Below are 21,274 nucleotides of genomic sequence, written 5' to 3'. Positions count from 1 at the left end.
TGATAAGAACTAGTTTGTTATAATGAATTTGCTCCATCTAGAGGACATAAACAAATTAGACAATATGAGCCACCAGTACTTCTTTTCCATTGTTCTCATAAAACAACACCACCTTTTTCAAAACTGTATATGGCCAGTCTGTACAATTTAAATGCTTCCACATTTCCTACCTACACCTGTTTAGTACAGGTTTGAGTTGAAGAATGCTACATGGCTCAACAAAGCCACTTCACAGGGTTGTCAATTCATCAGTGGCTTCAAATCAAGCTTAGAAATATGAGGCAGGGAACTTTATTTCAACATTTGTTAATCTGAGAAGACTATGCACTATCTTTCATATCACACTGTCAGAAAATAAAGTATATGCACAAAAAGATAAAAGAATTGAAACATTCTTGTGCTAATCTTAAGTAAAAATGAAAAAGCACTGTTGTCAACGAGCCTATGTTTACATTACATACAGATAATCGATGCTCACATATTATAATAATACATAATAAGAGCTGACAGAAAGAAAGATAGATAGACATCACATATAAAACTGAATTCTTGATAAAGAAAATGTTAACAGATATTTACAAATTTACAGTAACATCATTATACTGTGATTAACAGCATTACAAACTGAGACAAACCAAATGCAGCATAAGAAAAATATGTTGCAGTCCAAGAGATGAAGCCAGAAAAAAAGAAGCTGTACACAAATATTCACCTCCGCTTTTTTGGGATAACAACATTTCCACTGGTTGCAATGGGGATGAGGAGCTTACGCTGATCCATGCGGAGATATTTTTCAATGAGCACTTCTACCGGGACCTTGTCGTTCACATAACCCTGCCTGCAGATTGCAAAAAACACACCAGTTCTCAGAGTTAAATGGGAGAAAACTAATGCATGGTGTCAAGCAACTGTCAAAGCAAAGATGAATGTTATGTATCAGATGTACACTTCAAAGTTGTAGTTTCCTTCTTTATGGTGATTGGTCACAGCCATGTCCTTATCTTCAGACTAAATATGGAGCTCAAACTTCAGTGTGTTTATTTCCTCATACTATATGTCTGACAGCATTACAGCCATCGCTATAATTCTTGCTCTTCATTGTTGTTAACTGATGTGATCTACAAATATACATGTGGATCCTTAAGTGACTGTTGCACTTGTGGTTTTAAATGCAATTATTGCAGCCTCTGCAGTTCCCTTCAGGTTTGTGCAGCCTAATAGCACCTTTCAAGTCAGTGTTTTGGTTTTAAAGCCTGGAACTTTTGTTTTTGTTCAATCGCACCGTTCTCATCAGCATTGTATCAAGAGGCAGGAGGCAGCTGTTTTCAGAAGATAGCTAAAATAAGAGTAAATATGAATGCCAGTGTTGCCCTGTGTCTGCTGAGTGGGTATGTTTGCTTGAAAACTGTGTGCATGCTCACTCCAGCACACAACTCACCAACCTTTTCAACAGTAATTCAGCATCTTCAACTTCTATGGTTTTTCTCCTTGCGTGACCTGCATATGTCTCTAAGTCGTCTGTCAGCCGATCAAAGAATTTATCCATTCTGTTAAAATAATAACATGTATCAGTTATCTCAACAGTGACATATTCACCAAATTACGAGGATAAAGATATAAAATATGTTAACTGGTTTCAAAATGATGTCAGTGATCAGAATGACTCAGTTAGGTGGTGCAAAACACCATCTCACATTCCACTTGTTGCTTAACTTGTTCTAACTCTCTTTAAACTAACAACCTCTTTAGTCATACTTACATTTCTTTTAGGACGGGGTAAACATCAGCAGAGACTTTTGCTTTGGCAAAGTGCTTGAACACACCCATAAGGTAGTTCTTAGAAAGGCCTGCTTCTTTCTTGGCTGGCGCTCTCTTCCTCTGTTGCACCTGCTTAGGTTTAGCTACAGGCAAAGCTTCACTTGTACTACTGGTGGCACAACAGAGATCAGAGAAACTTGTCAGTAACATCAGAAATCAGAAATAAAACTCAGCATATTCTTATTGCACCAGTAGGAGAACATGATGTCAGCCTGGAACCATTTTAATGTGTTGTTTAATGCAAATTTAATGCAAAAAAATGCTGTATTTAATAAAGGGAGTGGTTGTTCCACAGAAGCAGGAAGTACAACTTGCCTGGCTTGAATATTCTTAAGAACAGAGGGTGAGGCCTGAGGATCAGACGGAAAAAAGTTCCTTTTCTGTCTGACAAATGCTGGAGTCTTGCAGGGGTACTCTGAGGAGTTCAGAAAACAAAACATGTTTTACTCTTCTCATCTGCTTAAAATAAAACACACACACACAAACAAAAAGAGAAACTGACCCTCATTCCCTTCCCCATCGTCTTCATCCTCCCACTCTTCTTCCTGTTCACCAGGCTCCTGAGCAGCAGCATCTTCTTCAGGAGGTGAAGCATCACTCAAGTCGCCGCCCTCCCCAATGTCCTGCGTCAACCCGAGAAGATGAAAGGAGTTCTCTTTATCAGACTCGGCGTCCGTATTGAAAGCATCTTTCTGTCCTTGGGTTGAAGACTCAGCCAAGTCAGGCATCTCAATATGAGGCTCGTGACTTCTTATTTCCAAGCTGCTGTGTAGATCAGTCGCACTGTATGCTTTGGACTTGCCCTCAGACCATCCTACATGTAAACAATAATACTTAAATAAGAAATATCACTGTAAAAAACCCTGACATGTATTCCAGACAGAGGTGTAATGATAATTCAGTCCAACATATTTATTATCAACCAGACATCTAGGGCATGATATTCAAAGTATCGTGATGAACATTGATACCAAAAGAGCAGTTTCTAGATGTTATGAATCTTTTATTCAACATAACTCAGTTCTTAGTTCAGGTTTTTTGTTTCACTTCACCACAGCACAAGCACAATGCATATTATGTATATGTAGTCTGTCTTTTTCCACAGTAAGAGATTATATTTTTTTATCTTACCTGGTGGTCCTACTGTCACAGGCATGATGAGTCCACCCTCAGAGTGATGAGCCCTTCGACTGATGTGCTCCAAGTCATGTTCCAGCTCACCATCTTCTTTCCCCTGTTTCCCATCATGCATATCTTCAGTCTGAGACTCAGCCACATCCCCAGCTTCCTCGGATTGAGAATCGCTTTGATAATCATCCGCATCCCCCTCTTGCTCTTCCTCCGACTGAGACCTGGCTTCCACATCCTCCCCAGACTGGGAATCAGCTGCACCTTCTTCTTCCTCAGTTTGAGATTCAACCTCACTTTCCTGCTGCTCTTCAGTTTGAGAGTCTGGCACAACCTCCTCTTCCTCGGACTGAGACCTGGTTGCAGGATCCTCATCAGGCTGGGAATCAACTCCACCTTCCTCTTCTCCCTCAGTTTGGGAGTCAAATGCACCTTCTCCTTCTCCTTCTTCAGTTTGGGAGTCAGGTGCAACAACTTCCTCCTCAGACTGAGATCCACTTGTAGCATCCCCTTTGGTTTGAGGATGAACTGCACCTTCCTCTCCCATTTTAGCTTCCACTTTGTTCTCCTCCTCCTCAGAATCAGCTGCAACAGGCTGAGATTCGACTACACCTTCCTCGTCCTCAGACTGCATGGCTGCAGGTTGACTATCCACATCATTCTCCGACAGTGACTCAGACACACATTCTTCATTCTGAGATTCTGCCTCAACCTCCTCCTCAGTTGGAAATACATATGTTGACTTCTCTTTCCCCAACTTGCTCTGCTCCGCTTCCATCTGCTCCATGTCCCCAATCTGTCTCTGAAGCTGAGAAGCCATCACTGTGGGTTTGTCCTGCGTTGCGACAATGGAAAAACTGGAGGTCGTGGCATCATGCCTGGTGTAGAGGGCTGTGTTACAGTTGACAATGTCAGTTGTGAGATCAGGTTCACTGAGGTGGCTCAGGCCCAGGGTGAAGCCCTCAGAGTAAGCGGTCTCGCTGAGACCCTGCTCCACAGGCGCAAAACTGCTCACTCCTGCGAGAAAGGAAGGGAGAAAACCATGAAGCAAATAAGAGCACTAGCATTGATGCTAAACACAACAGCTGCAGATCACTCACATTTCTTTTTTATGCATACTACACTATTTGCTCCTCTCTTCAAAAAAGCAATAAGCTCCTTCTGTTTGCTCATGTAGATAGGCTGGAATTTAAATTTTGTTTATTAATTTTTACATTTAAAAATACTGTATAACAGGTTTGAATACACCAAAGAGGATCGCTTTGAAGCACAAAGTAACCTGATACTGTTAGTCAATGAATGTAACAAAAAGGGGACAATTAGCTACGTTAAAAAGACAGTTTTAAGCAGAATGATCACCTTCCATCTGCCGTTTATTTACAGCGGCACCAAATTCTTCCTCTGTGATTTTTCGGCGGTTGGAAACTCTTCTCTGCAGGCCCCTTTTCTCAGTCCGAACATCCACAAAGGGTGTTTTTAGGCTCAAAGAAGTGGAGGTGCTAAACAAATTGGACAGGCCATAAGTGTGAGTATGCAAATCAGGTAGAGTATGATCAGAAATAACAAATGCAAGATTATAGATCTTTTATACCATTTACCTTGACAAAGACAGAGATGAATGGTCGCCTATTGATTCCTCATTTTCTTCTTCAGCATCTGTAAATATAAATATCTCACAATCTTCTTGTTCTTTTAGAAGCAGCAGCACCAATATAGTAAAAATAGGAATTTACAATAACAGACATTTACAGGATCGTATACAATCCCTTTCAATCATTGGAGCCCATCAGTAGCAGCTTTACCCTTACCATTTCCATCTTTAAGTCGTTTTTCAAAAGCTGTTACATTAAGGCTCCGCCGTGGTCTCTTTCTGCTCAGTCCCTTTGCGGTGCTTGCTGCGATGCCGATAGTTAAATCAGGCAGATCCAGCCCCGAGAGCTCAATACTGAAAGTCAGGAAAATATAAACTTGTTACATACAGTAAACACAACAACATTTAGCCATCTGCAGACAGCCGATGTTGTTGGAGAAAGCCCTCTAATGATGCAAAAAGTACATTCCTCACATTAATGCTGTTAATTAAAAGACTGTTGAATGAACAAACTGAATGTCAGCAATATCCTGTTTCACACACACACAGCTCACCTAGGGCGTTTGCTGGCAATGCTGGAGTTGGCTGAAGGCAGCTGTGGCTCTTCTGATGCTGCTTTCTCATGAACCACCGGTGACTTCACAGGCTCTGAATCACACGATAAAGGCCACAGTTAAGGAAACAACAAACAGCCACAGCACAGTGTGTGTAGAAGGTCAGGCCTGTGCACGCACCTGTCAGCAGGATGTTCTTGAGTATGTGCCTCGGTGTGTCTCCATCACCAAGCAGCATTGACGTTGCGGCTGGAGTGTTCATCCTCTTGAGCACAACAGAGGCAGTTCTCCTTGTAGTGGCAGGCAGGGATTTCCTGGTTATACTCTGGAGAGAGGGTAGATAGATCAGCTTAATGAGACTCAACAACATGTCCATCATCAGCATCTACTCTTCCTCCTCACCTCACGAATTTTCTGTTTCAAGCTGCGCCTCAGGATGTTCTGTGGGGTCTGGGCTCCAGCATCTTTTTTGCTCAGTCTGCTGCTGCGCCGGGTCCCGCTGGTGCTCTGTGCTTTGGAGGGACTAAAAACAAGACAGCTCAAAATGAGTTCAAAACTAGAAGTCATTGAGACACATCTGTGACAATCTAAAAATCAAGAATGTTTGTGGCATCTCGGCATGTCAGTGTGTCAGGTGTTTTTTTTTAATTAGTTTCCATTATATTATACATGCAACACAAGCGAGGTCTAGACTTGAAACACCAGTCATTTGAGTTCTTTACTACTAAAACTTAGTAAAGATAAAAGTGCTGTTGAAGTATACCTGCGGGTGATTGGAGTCCTGGGTGGTTCGGTGCTGAGGATGTTTTTCAGCAGGACCCGAGCAGATAAATCCTCCGTGTGATCCATTTAGAGAAAGATTAGCTGTTAGTCAGCTGGTTAGCTGATGCTAACTGACAAACGTTTACGAACGGTAAAAACAGTAGCGTTAACCGTTTTAAACGGCAGCTTTTCATAAATGGAGCGATTTTGCCGAAGAACACCGAGTCCAACAAACGGAGCTGAACCTAGGCCTGTGTCATTTATTACAGGTTTTTATCTATTTAAACGTTGTTTAGCCTCTGCTGGTTGTCTAATGCTTTCCAGTTCAACGGATTCATTCCTCACACTGTCCCGCGTTATTTTTAAGTGAAACATCGCGAGAAGATGTTTTTCCCATTTGGCTCGTTACCGCCACCAACGGGAGAATCGAGAGAAGACACCGAGTTTAGCGTGTTGGGAAAATGTATTTTAAACATTTCTCTGCGGAGTTGTGTGAAAACTTTGTGTTTAAATCACTTCACCATGTCGCTGTTACATACTAACACAGCAGTAACAATAAAAGAAAAAATCAAAAATACAATACCAAAGCACAGATGATGGTATTTGTGATGATTATTTGCCCGTTGTTCATAGTAACACATGTAGCGTCCCTGCCATAGACTGTCTATGGTCCCTGCAGGATAATTGTCGGTGTAACAGTGCACTCTGCTGGTCACAGTGGGAACCGCAGCTACTAAAATTTCATATCTAATACAAATATTAATGAGTAGAAAAAATAAACCTTACGTTGTCTTATTTTCTAAGGATATATTTTTTGTGTACTTGACTGCTCAATTTTGTATTTTCATGTGCTTGTTCATATGTAAAATGCTAATTTATCTCCTTAATAATGCCTCAGTTGATGACTAGTTGTGAATAGTAGAGTTTTAGAGTCTTATCTGGGTGTTAAAATTTGTAAAACAAAAAGTTTTTTTATGGCATTATAGAGAAAGTGAAAAATGACATTTACAACAATAATCTCATGAAATCAAGATATAGTTTTCAGAGTCAGGTGGTGCAGCTTCTCTCCACCATCTGTGTATTGCAGACTGTAAAATCTTAACGCATCTTGAAAAAAATGACCATATCTCCCCTAACCTGAGTGTTTATAGACTCAGTGTTTTACATATGCTTTTCATCTTCTGTTTAATTGAGCCAGGTCCCACTACAATCATTTCATACCACTTGATCATATAATTATAAATACCATACCACCAATAAGTGCTAATATCAGCTTTATCAGTGATTTTTGATGTCTTTTGTCAAAGCTACTGTGGACTCAAAAAATGCAACAAGTGAGAGGTGTGATTGAAATGGTTTTAATGATTTACAACACAGTCAAAAATAAATTCATAAATTAGTAAAACAGGTGGTTGCCTGCTTTAGTCATACAGCCGCTGATAAAGTGAGTGATCCCTCCCCCCCCTTCACACTGGAAATGAACAGACTGAATGACTGTAGTAAGCAGTGTGTTTAAACCTTCATTCAGCGTCATGGGTTTGTTTGGCAAAAAAGTGCAAAGGCTCTTCACACTGACAACAACGTCAGAGACAGAGGTGCAACGACGCAGCGACTTAGAAATCAGGCCTGTCCTTCTTCAGCTTGGAGTAGTCCATGTTAACGGTGAAAAGCTGAAAACACACACAAATGCACACAATCAGTATGAGGAAGGCAATATGGACTTTGAGGCAAGATAACAGAAGAGATATGGCTTGTCCTTTACAGAAGTAGGCTTGTGCTTTAAATCTAGCCAAGCTACCATACAAAGAACTATGAAAACAAGACAAAACAACATGTGTAAAAATTGGTGTAAAGAATTCAAGGGTAATAAAGCTGTTACTTTGTATTGCTGATTGTGCTCCAATTTGTTCCAGGGCTCAGGGTTGTTCTTGCGATCCCATCTGAGGACAAGAAAAGGAGATAATTCTCTAAAATGACAAAGTGTTTTTGAGGTTACTGGTGTTCCTCATGCAAAGTGTAATACTTATACATACTGTACCACAATGGTTAAACAGGGGTTTTACAGTATGTGCTGAAGACAAAAAGTCTCTGCTTCAGGTATCTCTGGTACTTACGAGACGTCAGGGTTTTTCAGAGCCAGCCGACACAGGTAAGTGACGCTCATGGTCACCCCGCCACCGATGAAGATGAAGAGGGGGATCAGCTGGTGGGCAAAGAACAAAATCGCTCAAATTCATCATCAAATTCAACACCTGGTGTTGTTCACATTATTTTACCACAGTTTACTCCAGTGGATCTGAACCCTTTTGGCTTGAGAGCTCAGGAAATAAAAGACTTTCTATTTGTGGCCCCTTGTGGCTGGGAGCAGGTGACCAGTTCAACCAAACAGTGCCCCCACCCCCACCCCTCTGTTTTATTTGAAAAAGTTAATGGGAAAAATGATCCAGTTATTGATTACAAGACCCGACTCTGGGGTTGGAAACTACTTTTTTATTTCATTCCAGTAGCAAAATGACAGGTATATCCTACAGTATATACAGTTTATGAGATTTGAGAACGTGACCAACAACTTGGGACAAATAATAACAGCATGTCATAAAACCCCATGCAATAAAACACATGATTTCCGTATCTATATCGTGTTTTCCACATGGGTTAAGATACTACAATGTTTCACCTAAAGGCAGGTTCACACTGTGTAGTGCGGGACAAAAACATATCTACCCGGTGGTCTATTAATAACTCTTTCACCTCGTTGCCCTCTAATGAACAGTAGACTCTCTACATGCATTGACCTGGCCTCGAGTCATTCCAGTATGGAGCCCATACCTCTCTGTACAGTACGTGCTGCAGCGATGTACATACATGGCTGTGGGCATAGTCCTCTCATTGGGGAAGCGCGCGCGTTTACTCCCAGATCTTAGATCATTATTAAAAGAAGTCAATGATTATATCATCTCTGTCATCTTAGCAGGTGACTTTAATTTTTAAAGCTGACAAACGAAGCTGTAATGAAGCTTACAGGGTGGCAGAGAAAAAACATACGCCGTTACGGTTAGAAGGATAATAACAGGAATATAAAGAGGATAAAATAAAGACTAGGGAGAAGGAATCAGACTATTTAGTGGATTTATGTGAGATGTATTGTTGTAAATTGTTCGTTTGCATCCATTTTATCCGAAATCTGTGGCTACCACTGTCGAGGAATTTGACTTGTGAATATGCCGCATACTGTAAAAGGGTATATATGTAGCATTTTCTCAGTCATTCCCTTGTTTGAATTGTAGAAGACTATGTTTTCATATGTGTAAATTTCATTGTAGGTGCGATGACACATCAGATAATTAAGGAGAGATCTGAGGGGAAACGGGCGCGCGCCTACACACGCCGCGTCCTCCCCGGCGCTCGAGAAAGACACCCTTCAATGTCACCGGGTCGTTCGCACATTCTAAACAAAATAAAACGTTCAGGACTTACAGCTGGGTGGCTCCTGACTTGCTTGGCGACGAGCTTCAACACAGACGACATGGCGGAAAATTCTCCCGCTGTCCGAGTCCGTAAAATCAAATATCTGCCGGTAAAAGCGTGCGCTGCTGCTGCTGAGGAGGATTTCTGACGGTTTCCTACAGGCCTGGACGTACAGTGAACGGTACACCACCTCCTCTGCTGTCAGCCAATCCCACAATGCAACGACAACAGCAGCACATCTGTACCCTGTTGGACCGTATATATCATGTGCAGGGCAGCAGGTGTAGCTCTTGAGGAAAACTTCTCACTGACTCTTTTCCTGTTTACATACACATCAGAAATTCACTATCATGTAAAAACCCAGATTTCTTTCTTAGCTTCTTCTCATGTCGGCTTAAAAACTGTTAAAAAACCTTCTGTGATTACAAATTCCTTAAAAGACCCAGAAAAAATGGAAATATGATCATCTAAACGTCTGTGAGGAAGATCACGTGATATGATTGAACGCTACAGAACCTGACTTTGCTTTTTCTCCAGCAAATTTTATCATTTGTTTCATTGTCTGTTAATCTGCATATCTTTGATGGTGCATGGCAAAGAGCTTGTCCTCAAATTTAAATAAATAATTAAATAATAATAAATATAAAACAAAAGGCTCTCTGGGAAATTGTTTGACATTACATGATGTAATCTGTACTACAAGAGAAAGATAAGAACTACTGAGACACTGTTTACAAGCAGGGCATGTTATCTCCATCAGGGCCAGTGTGATTCATGTAAGCTGTGACTGCTCCACTCTAAACAAAAATAATAACTGAATAGCTGTAGAATATACATAACACAAAGATCCAAGGACTGCACCACTCTGACCCACGACAAAAGAACAAGACAACTTTTAACAGCAACATATTGTTGTAAATTCAAAACGCACATGGAGTGTGCGACACTTCCTTCCTGCTCATAATTCACACAAGTGCTAAATAACAAAAGAGAGATACAAAATCTGTTAATGTAGCAATGCTTGAAGACACAGTTCTTTAGGGCTGCAATTATAAGATAAAGAGTACGGTCTAGACCTGCTCTATATGTACAGCGTCTCGAGATAACTTCTGTTGTGAATTGCGCTATATACATAAATTTGACTTGACTTGACTTGCAATTTAGATTATGTCTGCTGATTATTTTCTTGATCAGTCTATTTCTACAAAGTGCCAGAAAATAGTGAAAAATAGTTGGATTGTAAAATTGTTTGGTTTGCCCCTCCAACAGCCCAATAGTTGAAGGAGACCAATATATAGTATGGAAGCATATCCTCACATTCAGGGTGCTGGAAACAGAGATTGTTCAACACGTTTGCTCAGCTCCAACTCTTGAATTTCTCTGTAAGTTTTCACTTTGAAATAACTGGACAGCACAAAGACTGGAGGTTTTCACAAATCTGAGCTGGAACAAAGAAAAAAAGACAACTCAACATGAAAGTAAGGTCTCGTATAGACTTAAATGTCAACACAAACTTGCACACCCACTCTGTTTATGTAAGAATGTGGGGATGCGGTGTTGCAAAAAGTGCACACCCTGCACATCTGGTATGTTTTCAACTTGTTTTGACCCAAATCAAACCAATCACTGCAGACATCAGAACATTTCGAGTTAGGACTTAACACTGATTTAATTATCACAAAGACAACATGTTATTGATCATGTGTTTATGTGGACAGAACACAGAACCTGAGATAACAGCACGTCCCCAGCATCCACACAGACTCATCAAACATTGACATTGAGACTTTTATGAAAACAGACAATGTTCAAATGCATCAGCATTTCACCAGGATACTAGAACTAGTAGAAGTTAGTCAAACAATCAGACTAATTAACTTTCCATCCATGTGCGCACAGAAACAAAACTCCTGTCAGAAAACAATAAACCCAGGACTAACGTACGTTCCTCCACATAAAAAACCCTTCTCCTGGAAGTGCATGAAAATCCACCTGATACAATATCTCGTGTAACAAACACCTGCCTCGGTTATACAGACAGAATGAAACTAAAAATAACTGGTATTTATTTATTTATTTTTTTAGCTTATGTTGCAGGTAATAGAAAAAGAGATGTAGAAAATACACATTACTACTTTTTAATTTACAATGAAGTACAAAATGTGAATATAAAAATAAGAATTGCAACTCAAACGTAGCAGTTCAATTTGTGCAAACAATGTCTACCAGAAATAAAACTATCTGAACATCAACTTGTCAGCTTGGCAGAAGAAAACAAACATCTTCAGAGAAAACATTTAGGGATGACAAATCTACACCACTAAAACTGGTTAGGTAGTCAACTAGGCTGTGAAACCTCAAATACTATAAACATACCATCAAGCACACATCTAGAACATCAAAGAATAACAGGTTTTTATCCATTAACACGTGCACAAGTTACTTTTTTGCAAGTAAACAAGATGACAACCAAAAAAACAAAAAAACAAAAAAAAAACACCTATACAACTTTTAAAGCAGGAATGCATGAGCTGAAGCCTTTAGGTACTGATGCTACCCAAGTCCAACAACTGGAATATTCCCTTCAGTCTACATTAATCAAAATGTGATTTCATTGTATCTTTTTTTCTCCTTTCTAAACCAAGTAAATAAAAATGTACCCAACTGATTTGTCATGCTTTGTACACCAGCAACAGGTGCAGGGTCAAGTTAGGCAAAAAAAAGGTGAATTGCAGATAAATATCTTCAGAATGCTTAAGAACAACCAAACTTCTCCAAGAAGGATTTTTTCCTTACTTGACCCAGATACTTCCTCTAACATATTGGACAGTCAAAGACTTAAAAAACCAGTATCAAAGAGTAAGTCTATGTCATGGCTTCTTTGGGGAAAACTGAATAATCTGTGCAGCAATATATGAAGGGGGTCAGTCACCCTACAAATCGCATCTAAGGTGGAGTAGTGAGCAGTCCTGTCATCAGACTTTCACACTCCTGGTTTGGCCAAAAATAAATCTTTGGATACTGAAATGACAACCACAAGGTTCTTAATTTAGGTACATCACAATGCCAGGACCTCCAATTCAAGTAACTTATAAAGCATATCCTTTGGATTGTGTAGGAGTGTGATATCAATTCTTTTTTTTCAATGTTATTTTTCCAACATGAGGTTATTTTATACCTGTGTAGAAAAGGGATGGGCCTTCCCTAAAATAAAGCAACAGCAACAAATCCGTCCCTCAACACTGAAAGATTTGCATTATGCACAATCAAATTTCCACAGAAAACATCTGCAGCTGTGATCAAAAAGCGAGGCCCTCCCCAGAGCTTTCTCCCACAACAGCAGCAGCGGCCGTGGTGGAGGCAGGAGGGTCTGGAGCAGCAGCATGGTTGCCAGAGGACGTCGCCTGGCAGGAGCTCGTTCCCTGGCTCGCAGCAACTGCCTGCTGGAGAGACGGTGAGGCTGCGGAACAACAGGTCCATGGAGGGGAGCAGGGGCTTCAGGAGGCTGACGGGGCAGAAGGCCGAGCCCCCGTGGGGGGTGAAGTTTACCTTGTTAGGGTCCGGGCAGGAGGAAATGAGGGCCGGCTTTGCTTCCCGTGGAATGCTACAGAGTGAGAGGAGAAGGGATGTGAGGCCAAACTAATGCATAAAGTAGAAATGATGGAAATTAGGTCAGATTGCAGAAGTGCAAATGTTCAACATCACAATAATTATATCAGTCCCTCACAAATAAACTAAGTGTAGTCACTCCTTAGACTTGTTGTAACAACTATAAACCTATGATCCCACAAGGAAAAACAAGAACTAAAACCATAGCAATGAGTATAGTCATGCCACTACAGCTGCACTAACAAGAAGTATTGCACCCAAATTTCACATGACAGTATACAAGATGTGTTAAAAAGGAGAAGGACTTAAAAAGGCAAAAGTATTGAGACGTGACCATAAGCGTGGAAGCAGGATTGTTGGAAGTGTATATGTACAGATCACCATTTTCATTTTTTCTCATTTCTTATTCTGTTAGTAATCAATTATAAAGTAAAGTTAAACTCATCAAAACTTTGTTGACTAAACTTGAAAACAATTTTTTACCAAGACTTGTTCTGACAGACCAACATCTATATTTTGTATAGATCAAGGGTGAACAGGTTGTATGAAGACATGCCGAAAAAAAAAGTAAATAGTCACCACAAGAGGGCATCTACACACTGTTTCAGTTGGAACTGATAAAGCACATACACAGTATTTGCCTTATGAAGCTGGCTCGCTCCATTCCAAAGAGCCCAGTGACAAATATTTCTCAGTGCAGAGGTACCCTTGACTACTGATGGTGAGGTGCAGATGCAAAATGATAAGACATACCTGGTCTCCTCCCAGACTCGGACCTTTTCGCAGCCTTCTGGAGGCTCTCTCTGGAAGCAGCAGCTTTTGTTGGGTCCTGGGGAGGAGGAGATCAGCAGAGGCAGGGAGAGGTCAGCCTCGTTCTGGGAGAACGGAGACAGGAGGCACATCTCTGCGCTGTCTATTAAACCTGAAAACAAGAGGGAAAAATGTGCACACATTACTTATTAGGACAACTAGTTACCCAGAAATGATCTCAATATGCAAAATGAATTTCTTGTTCATCTTCTTTCACGGTACAAAAAAGCCAATAAAAGCACAAAGCAAATGAATGGAAATGATGGCAGATCTGGAAAATTAAATGCTACAGCAACTGATACACTGCCACAGACACAGTAAACATGGATATTTCGAACTCTGTCATTGAAGAAAATACACAAGAGAAAAAGTGTCTTATCCCAGCTACTGTGTCGGATTAGTCTGAATTCCATAGAGGAAAAAAGGGTAGAAGCAGTGTGATTCCTCATAACTATGTGTTTAAGACTTGAGAACCAGACATAGAACTGAAGACAAATAAACTTGTGCCTGAATTTTAAATCTGCTGCTATATAACCAAGGCTTTTTAAAGCCATAAGTCTAAAACTGCAACAGTCTGATGGACCACTCCTGTAAACAGCCTTTGACAATAACCTACCATTTATTCGTGATAGTATGTCAATGAGCGTGCATTTGTGTGTGTGAATTCTCCGGACAATTACCTCCTCTGTTCATACATTGGCTCACTCGGACAGTACATAAACTTTAGCTAGCAGGATAAAGTCCTTTGCAACTACCTTGGACATTTGTGTTCACACATTCATATCGCATTCACACGTTTGGTAATGTCTAGAAAATGTCAGGTTTGCAGTGCATGTGTGAGAGCAGCTTGAGAGACTTGTGTGTGTGATTGTGCAAATGTTTGCAGACAGTGGTTTTCTGATTTTAGGTTGTGTCTGAGTGGTTAGTGATTTTAGGCAATTAGTTGAACAGCTGCAGCAGGTGTGAACACAGCAGCCAACCTTCCCTTTTGTTATAAAACATCTCTCCATTTTAATACTGAGAACTTTTTAAAGTTATATACTGACATTTGGCTTTGGTTAAAAATTTCCAGGTACATGATCAAAGGCAAATGATCGTGTTGAAGACAGGATACCAAGTGACTGGATGATAAACTTCATACAGCTTTTAATCTGATGTGATGCATGTAAAAGGCGCCATTTGCATAGAAGCTGCAAGATGGAAACTGAACGGTTATGCTGACAAACTAACCTTGGTGCAGGTCCAGGGGAGTGTCCCCAGTGTTAGGTGGGGAGGTGGAGATGTAGTTGGGAGAAGAGCAGGGTGAGGTGGAGGATGGGGTCATGGGAGTGATGGCGGGGTCACTCTGAGAGCCACTGCTGCAGCTCTGTGGAGGGACCGGAGCCCGGTGACCGTCTGGAACCTCGAGGAGCTGACGAGCAGGAAACAACAGTACATTATTAACATTATCTATTATCTTAAGTGTTACTTAAGACTTAAATCTTCCTCTCTTGAACTTTTCTATGTGTATTGCTTTGTGGAGGGTGAGTGCCAGTTACCCTGTGCTGAGGATGCAGTGGCTGACAGATGAACATGCCTTCCAGCTCCTGGTTGAGGCCCTCCACGCTACAGCGCAGTCGAGGGACCAGTGTTGACAAGGGAGCAAGAGGGATGGGAATTGGCTGAGTCTGAGGACAAACAAACAGGTTAAATGGAATTTAGATTACATTGCTCCTGAGAAGCAACTAAAGAGATCACGTCTGTTTTTTTTCCTCCCACAATTCGTCTGTTTTTCTTGTTTCATCTTATGGTGCAGTACTGTGAGCTACACCATTTGTTTGAGGAGTGCTACATAAATAAAAGTTTAGTACTGTTATCACTAAATCAAAGCTGAAGCCTTCCTATGCAGTGCCCAAAACACATTCTTCAGTTAAGTATTAAAGCAACATGTGCTGGAGATATCACTGAAATTCACCAAATTCCACAATGAGAATCAAAACTGGCAAGCCTGCATTTCCTTACTAAAATCGTATCAGTACTATCAGGTGCAAATCAGGCTTGTAACCTTTCTTCTTGGTTTGTCTTGTTACCACATTTTGGTTTGAAACCACCCCAGCCCAGTCAGGGTGGTAACACCCCACAAGACAGCACGGACCAGCTATACTGAAAAAGAAGAAGTGCGTATTTTGCTCTGAAAAGCAGAAGCAGGGTGATGTAGTGGTCTTCCTGTTGCTTCAGTGTTTTATTTCATTAACTTCCTCAATGAACTGCACTGTTTACTTATTCACTCTGATGAAAGGAATCACTGATACGTGTCTGGAGACAGACAAGTTGCACTGCAGAAAACTTTAAGATGTTGTTTTTGTCAACATTTTCTGTAGAAAAAAAAAATGTATACACACATGCTTTTATGCGTTAAGAAGCATGGCGTGTTGTGTGTTTATGTCTGCTATGGTACCTGAGTAGTTCCTAGGCTACAGCTCCGCTGAGGATAACCTCGCTGCCGGTCTTTGTCATGTCCCCCAGAGACTGCAGGTTTGTTGCGTTGCTGCAGCTGTTGTTTTAGTTTAGCAATCTGCAATGAACAGAGGGTTATTATCAGGCAATAAGCTTGCACACACAAATGCACAGATGATGTCCTTTAAATGAGTCACAGGCTTTCCAGGGTCCCTTCAGAGGGGTGCTGTAGGCATTTTATAGTAGTAATGATCTGATTACATGATGCTCAGATAGAAGATGTGACGAGGATTTAAGTTCTAATGAAACCTGAAAAAAGGGAAGTTTCTCTAAAGATGAGGTCATTTGATCTCCCGTTGCTCAATGCTGTCAAAGTAATTGAGTCAGGCCTTTTAAAAAAAAAAAACAAAAAAAAAAAACAGCTTGACTTCTAACATATAAAATGACCCCTTAAGAAAACCCGAGTGCTAGAAATGCATATGTTGAGCAACAAAGTCAGATACTGACCTCTCGCAGATGCTCAGCGCTGCCCCATGATGCTGATCGTTTGTGGCTGCTGCTTCCCTTCTTGCTCTGAGAGTCATCTGACCACGAGTCTGGGGTCTGAGGAGGAAGAAACCACAGTATGGTTAGCTGCCATAAGAACTAATACTCTCAGAATATTAGAGCATGTGACTAATAAGTAAGCATGTGCATTAAAGCTTTGCCCCGAAGCTGCATAACACTCATTAAAATCTGAGATTAGAGACTGTGATAGTGAAGTCACATATTATAACAAGACTTCAAAAACATATTTCACCAACAGTTTCACACTAAGCACAGATCAGCTTTTCATGCTCAAAAGGCTGATCTGCAGCCACATAACACCATCCACACCCACAGACTCTCTCTTCGCACTTGTAGAAGAGCGAAACAGCAGGAGAAACTGAAAAACAAAGATGAGAGGGGGGAGGATGTGGGCAACCAAAGAGCAGTGGCGAGTGCCTGCACACAGAGCAGAGAGGATGGGTGCAGCCAAAACGGCCTCGTCAGCTGACTTCAGGGACTGTTCTCATGGCTGTGGTTCTCACTCTGTAATAGCTATGCAAGCATCGGACACTCCCTCCCTCCCTCTGTCTTATAGCAGCTTCCTTCTCTGCAAAAAAAGTGCAAACTAATCTTCTAACATTACTCGACCTTATGTGCACTTCATTAATGATTAAAAAAATAAAATAAAATATAAAAATAATATAAAAATTTATATTCAGTAATTTTGACTACAGAAAAATCATTAGTAATGTACACTTCATTCATTTCTTTGTGACAAAACAGCTTTAAGTCAAACCTGGCAGTATTATTATGTTCACACTTAATCACACTTCTCATCTGGAGCTGACCTGAGTGGATTTGTCCTTGCGAGAGAGGCTGCTCTGGCCCTCCGGTTCTTTCGGCCAGTGCCCCTGCAGGTATGGTCCGATGATGGCATCGAGAGACATTGTCCGCCTCATGCCAGAACTCAGCTGGTGCGATTTGGCCTTTCCAGCTGTCAGTATGAAAAGTTTCATTTTATACATGGCAACAGGTTAAAATGATCAGTTTTCATCAGTTTGCAAAAGAACAGTTGAACTTGGAGTCTCTTATGCTAAAGAAACTATTATTTACACCTACATACCAGAAAACACACACATAATATGGCTGCTGAAAAGTACTAAAGTAAACCACTCATACATCAATGTCAGACTAGAATTGTGTCACATAGTTATAGTAATCAAGCTTTAAGCTACTTTAAATCGCCATTAATCAACATTTATAGCTAAAATGATTTGTTGATTTATTATTTGATGAATGAAAATTCATCTGCAACCATGTTGAGACTAGATTACAGGTTGCATAATTTTTTTAAAAAGGAAAAATAGAAAAACATTTGCTAGTTGCGGCCTCTCAAATAAGAGCATTTCCTGTTTTTTTTTTTTGTTTGTTTTTTTTTTGGTGTGACATGATTGTAAAGTGAATATCTTTGGGTTTAGAGCTAGCAATCTGAAACCACCACCCTAGACTATTTTCAGAGGTTTCATAGATTAAACGATTAATTGATAAAGTGACAAGATATTTGCCAGATTAATTGATAATAAAAAAAAAACCTTTGTGGCAGCTATACTCGTAATCTAAAGAGTAATAATAACTTGATTGTATTACCCGTATCACTATATTTTTAGATATCATCATATTATTTATTTCTATTTAAATTTTATATTATCGTTCAATAACAGTATCACAGACAAATATATAACCACTTAACAATATATACATCTTAATTTACATAGTAAACAATACAATACATAGTTTTAACAATTACTAAATAGTTGATTAGTGGTTGAAAAGTTAGTTGAAAAACTTATTTTGACAGATGTGTTACAGATACAGATGCTGCACTGACTTCCATGTTGACATTTTATGATTAGATGCTACTACAGATGTTTCCAGATCAATGGGGCTTTACTAGATAATGTATTTCAAGTCTGAATTAGTAGTTAATAATAATAACTTTAAAGTATTTTACTAGCAAACACAGCTGGTGAGAAAACATGTATTGGTGGTGTTTAGGTGGTGTGCAGTAGTCTTTTTTTACACTTTCCATCGTGGCATCACATACAAGCCTGTACACACTTACCCAGGGACATAACAGTATGATCCATATAGTGTGACAGGTGTTAGGCTCATACCTGACTTTCCATCTCTCCGGTTTGATCGAGGTTTGCTGGCCAGCTGATAGGGGATGGTAGCCTTGAGGGGCTGTGGACCCAAAGCAGCTGCCCGGGTCTGTCCAACTCCACTTCGGCCAGACATCTTTTCCAGCAACAAACCTGGGACCACTGAGCTCATCGCTGACTGTTGAAGGGTTAGCAGTGGATGTCCTGTCTGGGAGAGATGTGGGGGCGCTCTGTAGCAACACTGGTAGTGGCTGGACCAAGTTACCAGCTGTAACTCTTCCTCCTCTGGTGATGTTGACTACTCAAAACCGTTACAAAAGTCAGGCTTGACTGATATAAAGGTCATTTCCGAGGAAATACAACTACCAGCAGCACTTAGCTCGACGGATGAGACGTTACTAATAGGTTGTGGTGAAGTCTTCGACGGTGATCATACTTTTTCTGGCTTGTGTGTGAGTTAGCAGCCTAGCAAGCAAAGTTTCTTTGTGAGGATGTTGAGATATTTCACTCGGTTGTCGAACAAGGAAGCAGCTCCAGTATCAAAAAGTCACTCTAGCGTCAACTCCAGCGTCTTCTGAGCAAACTTTTAGGTATATTTCATTGTAATTCTTCGGGCTGGAGCGTGTTTTGGTGGCCTACAAGGCTGCGGTATGATCACCACTTCTCTGGCCCTCCGCGTTCTTGTTCAACGCAAACTCCAAACACTTCCACCACGACCACGCTGGTGTGGATTTAATTATGTAGGGGGCGGGCCCAGATCTGAATCTCACTTTTCATTGGCTGGCGGAGCCACTGACTCCAATCCTATTGGACAATCCACCATCAATCCGTCAAACCTCGGACAATGAAATTTGTTGTCACCGCCCCCAATTCATATCTCATATTAACCGACCTTCGCCGTTAAATTCTTGCTGAAATACCACGTTTAAGCCTTTAAAGTCTGAAAACTTCCAGTTATTACATCTAAAAGTGTCACCGAAAATCCGTAGACTACTTTTCAAAACTTCATTAGTGATTAAAGCTACTGTAATTTACTATTTTAAGAGGACTCCGAAGGCATATCTTACCCCTGTTTCCCATTTAAAGGGCCATACCTGCGTGTTTTTACCTTAGACATACTCCACTTAGATAAAACTAGCAACCACAGTGTAGAAATACTATGTTAGAAATAAAAGTCCTGCATAAAAGTACAAGAGAATAAGAATTAGAATACACTAAATGTACCAAAACTAAAATTATTCATGCAGAATGGCCCAATGTTATAAATTATATAATTGGATAATTATTGTTGATGCATTAAAGTGTAACTATCTTATGGTGGACGGGAATTTTAATCAATTGGAACACAATGTAACTGATTAGTTCATTACATTTTGTATTTTTTGTATTAATAATCTAAATCTGCAATGGAACCAAATCTATAAAATTAGTGTAGTGGAATGAAGTATAACATGACATGATAAAATGGCTATGTTTCACTATTGCAAATCATTATATAAGTATAGTATTTTTCCCACCACTCCTGGTAAACATTAGTTTCTTTTCATTTTAGCACAGCATGAAAGTAACTTGTAAAACTTGGCTGATTTGTATAGAAAATAAAGTCCACAGTCATTTTTGTCACTGTTACATAATCGTTGTATGGTGATGCAATGTAATGTAAGAGCAGATTTGAAAAGTCAGTAAGGAATTACCTCATGTGATTTGACAACAATGAATGTAGATGATGAATGTTGATGTTCACTGTGAGGGATTGCAGAGAGTATGAAATGAATGGAAACTTGAAATGAACAAACACCTAACAATGGCAAAATCTGATTAAATGTCTACAACACTGTAGCATGATTTGCAGAATAGTTAGATGTAATGTAAAGTATACGTGATCTGTAGTACAGGGGCTACAACATACAAAACCACTGGTATGTTTCATTCCTCTATTCATTCATTTACAGGCTAATTATTTAATCTTACTATCCTGAGCCTTACTAAGTCACCCCAGCTGGGTGTGTGTGCACCATCTGGGCGGACTATGAAGTGGTTTGGGGTGGTGTGTGTGCACATGTGAGACAGTGTGCATTGTGGGAGATAAATGCCCTGACTCTATGTAAAAGGGAGTGCCAATGGTGGGACAGAAGAAGTATTCAAAGATAACATGACCTGCAGATCTTAGACCCATGCTAAGGCCTTCACTGTCCCCTCACCCAAACAAAACTGTCCCAAAATGTGCACTCACTGAAACAGGACCTCAGCCCATGCCTAGATAACGTGCTTGTGTGTCTGCCACACCAGAATGGGAGTGAAAATGCTTTATCACAAAAGGGTGACATGCTGAGCCATGTGTCCAGCAGCCTGCTTATCTGTCACTTTCACAAAACAGCCAAAGACAAAACCAGATAACTAAACCCAAC

The 21,274-nt window shown here is 40.4% G+C and overlaps 3 protein-coding genes across 3 annotated transcripts; all 3 read right to left on the bottom strand.

Moving 5' to 3' along the window:
- Positions 1 to 275: 275 nt before the first annotated feature.
- cenpt (centromere protein T) lies at positions 276 to 6,205 on the bottom strand. Its single transcript, XM_018661626.2, has 13 exons — positions 5,855 to 6,205; positions 5,494 to 5,614; positions 5,272 to 5,416; positions 5,092 to 5,185; positions 4,755 to 4,891; positions 4,545 to 4,602; positions 4,306 to 4,445; positions 2,950 to 3,963; positions 2,321 to 2,632; positions 2,134 to 2,233; positions 1,760 to 1,927; positions 1,443 to 1,547; positions 276 to 838 (listed from the first exon to the last, which is right to left on the bottom strand). Exons 1-13 carry the CDS (start codon positions 5,938 to 5,940, stop codon positions 709 to 711), a joined length of 2,610 nt encoding a protein of 869 aa, XP_018517142.1. The 5' UTR covers positions 5,941 to 6,205; the 3' UTR covers positions 276 to 708.
- Positions 6,206 to 7,195: 990 nt separating this feature from the next.
- LOC108873442 (cytochrome c oxidase subunit NDUFA4) lies at positions 7,196 to 9,541 on the bottom strand. The gene is made up of 4 exons (XM_018661611.2): positions 9,331 to 9,541; positions 7,968 to 8,056; positions 7,733 to 7,793; positions 7,196 to 7,523 (listed from the first exon to the last, which is right to left on the bottom strand). Exons 1-4 carry the CDS (start codon positions 9,379 to 9,381, stop codon positions 7,467 to 7,469), a joined length of 258 nt encoding a protein of 85 aa, XP_018517127.1. The 5' UTR covers positions 9,382 to 9,541; the 3' UTR covers positions 7,196 to 7,466.
- A 1,423-nt stretch (positions 9,542 to 10,964) lies between these two features.
- LOC108873452 (protein FAM117A-like) lies at positions 10,965 to 19,586 on the bottom strand. Its single transcript, XM_018661622.2, is given in 9 exon segments — positions 10,965 to 12,755; positions 12,757 to 12,925; positions 13,684 to 13,852; positions 14,971 to 15,151; positions 15,279 to 15,407; positions 16,178 to 16,294; positions 16,684 to 16,779; positions 17,553 to 17,698; positions 18,879 to 19,586. Coding segments are annotated over 9 exon segments (1,302 nt in total). The 5' UTR covers positions 19,039 to 19,586; the 3' UTR covers positions 10,965 to 12,620.
- Between the last annotated feature and the right edge of the window lie 1,688 nt (positions 19,587 to 21,274).

Source organism: Lates calcarifer, linkage group LG23 (genome assembly GCF_001640805.2).
Source record: "Lates calcarifer isolate ASB-BC8 linkage group LG23, TLL_Latcal_v3, whole genome shotgun sequence".
Classification (NCBI taxonomy): Eukaryota; Metazoa; Chordata; class Actinopteri; family Centropomidae; genus Lates; species Lates calcarifer.
This window is presented reverse-complemented; position numbering and strand designations above follow the sequence as displayed.

Excerpts from the sequence above, each read along its gene's own strand:
- cenpt (XM_018661626.2), bottom strand. The coding sequence starts at position 5,940 with ATGGATCACACGGAGGATTTATCTGCTCGGGTCCTGCTGAAAAACATC. Across the intron at positions 2,633-2,949 it reads TGTGACAGTAGGACCACCAG|GATGGTCTGAGGGCAAGTCC; the intron begins GTAAGATAAAAA and ends GTTTACATGTAG. Across the intron at positions 1,928-2,133 it reads CTTAAGAATATTCAAGCCAG|TAGTACAAGTGAAGCTTTGC; the intron begins GCAAGTTGTACT and ends TTGTGCCACCAG.
- LOC108873442 (XM_018661611.2), bottom strand. The coding sequence starts at position 9,381 with ATGTCGTCTGTGTTGAAGCTCGTCGCCAAGCAAGTCAGGAGCCACCCA. Across the intron at positions 7,794-7,967 it reads CTGAAAAACCCTGACGTCTC|ATGGGATCGCAAGAACAACC; the intron begins GTAAGTACCAGA and ends TCTTGTCCTCAG. Across the intron at positions 7,524-7,732 it reads AGCACAATCAGCAATACAAA|CTTTTCACCGTTAACATGGA; the intron begins GTAACAGCTTTA and ends GTGTGTTTTCAG.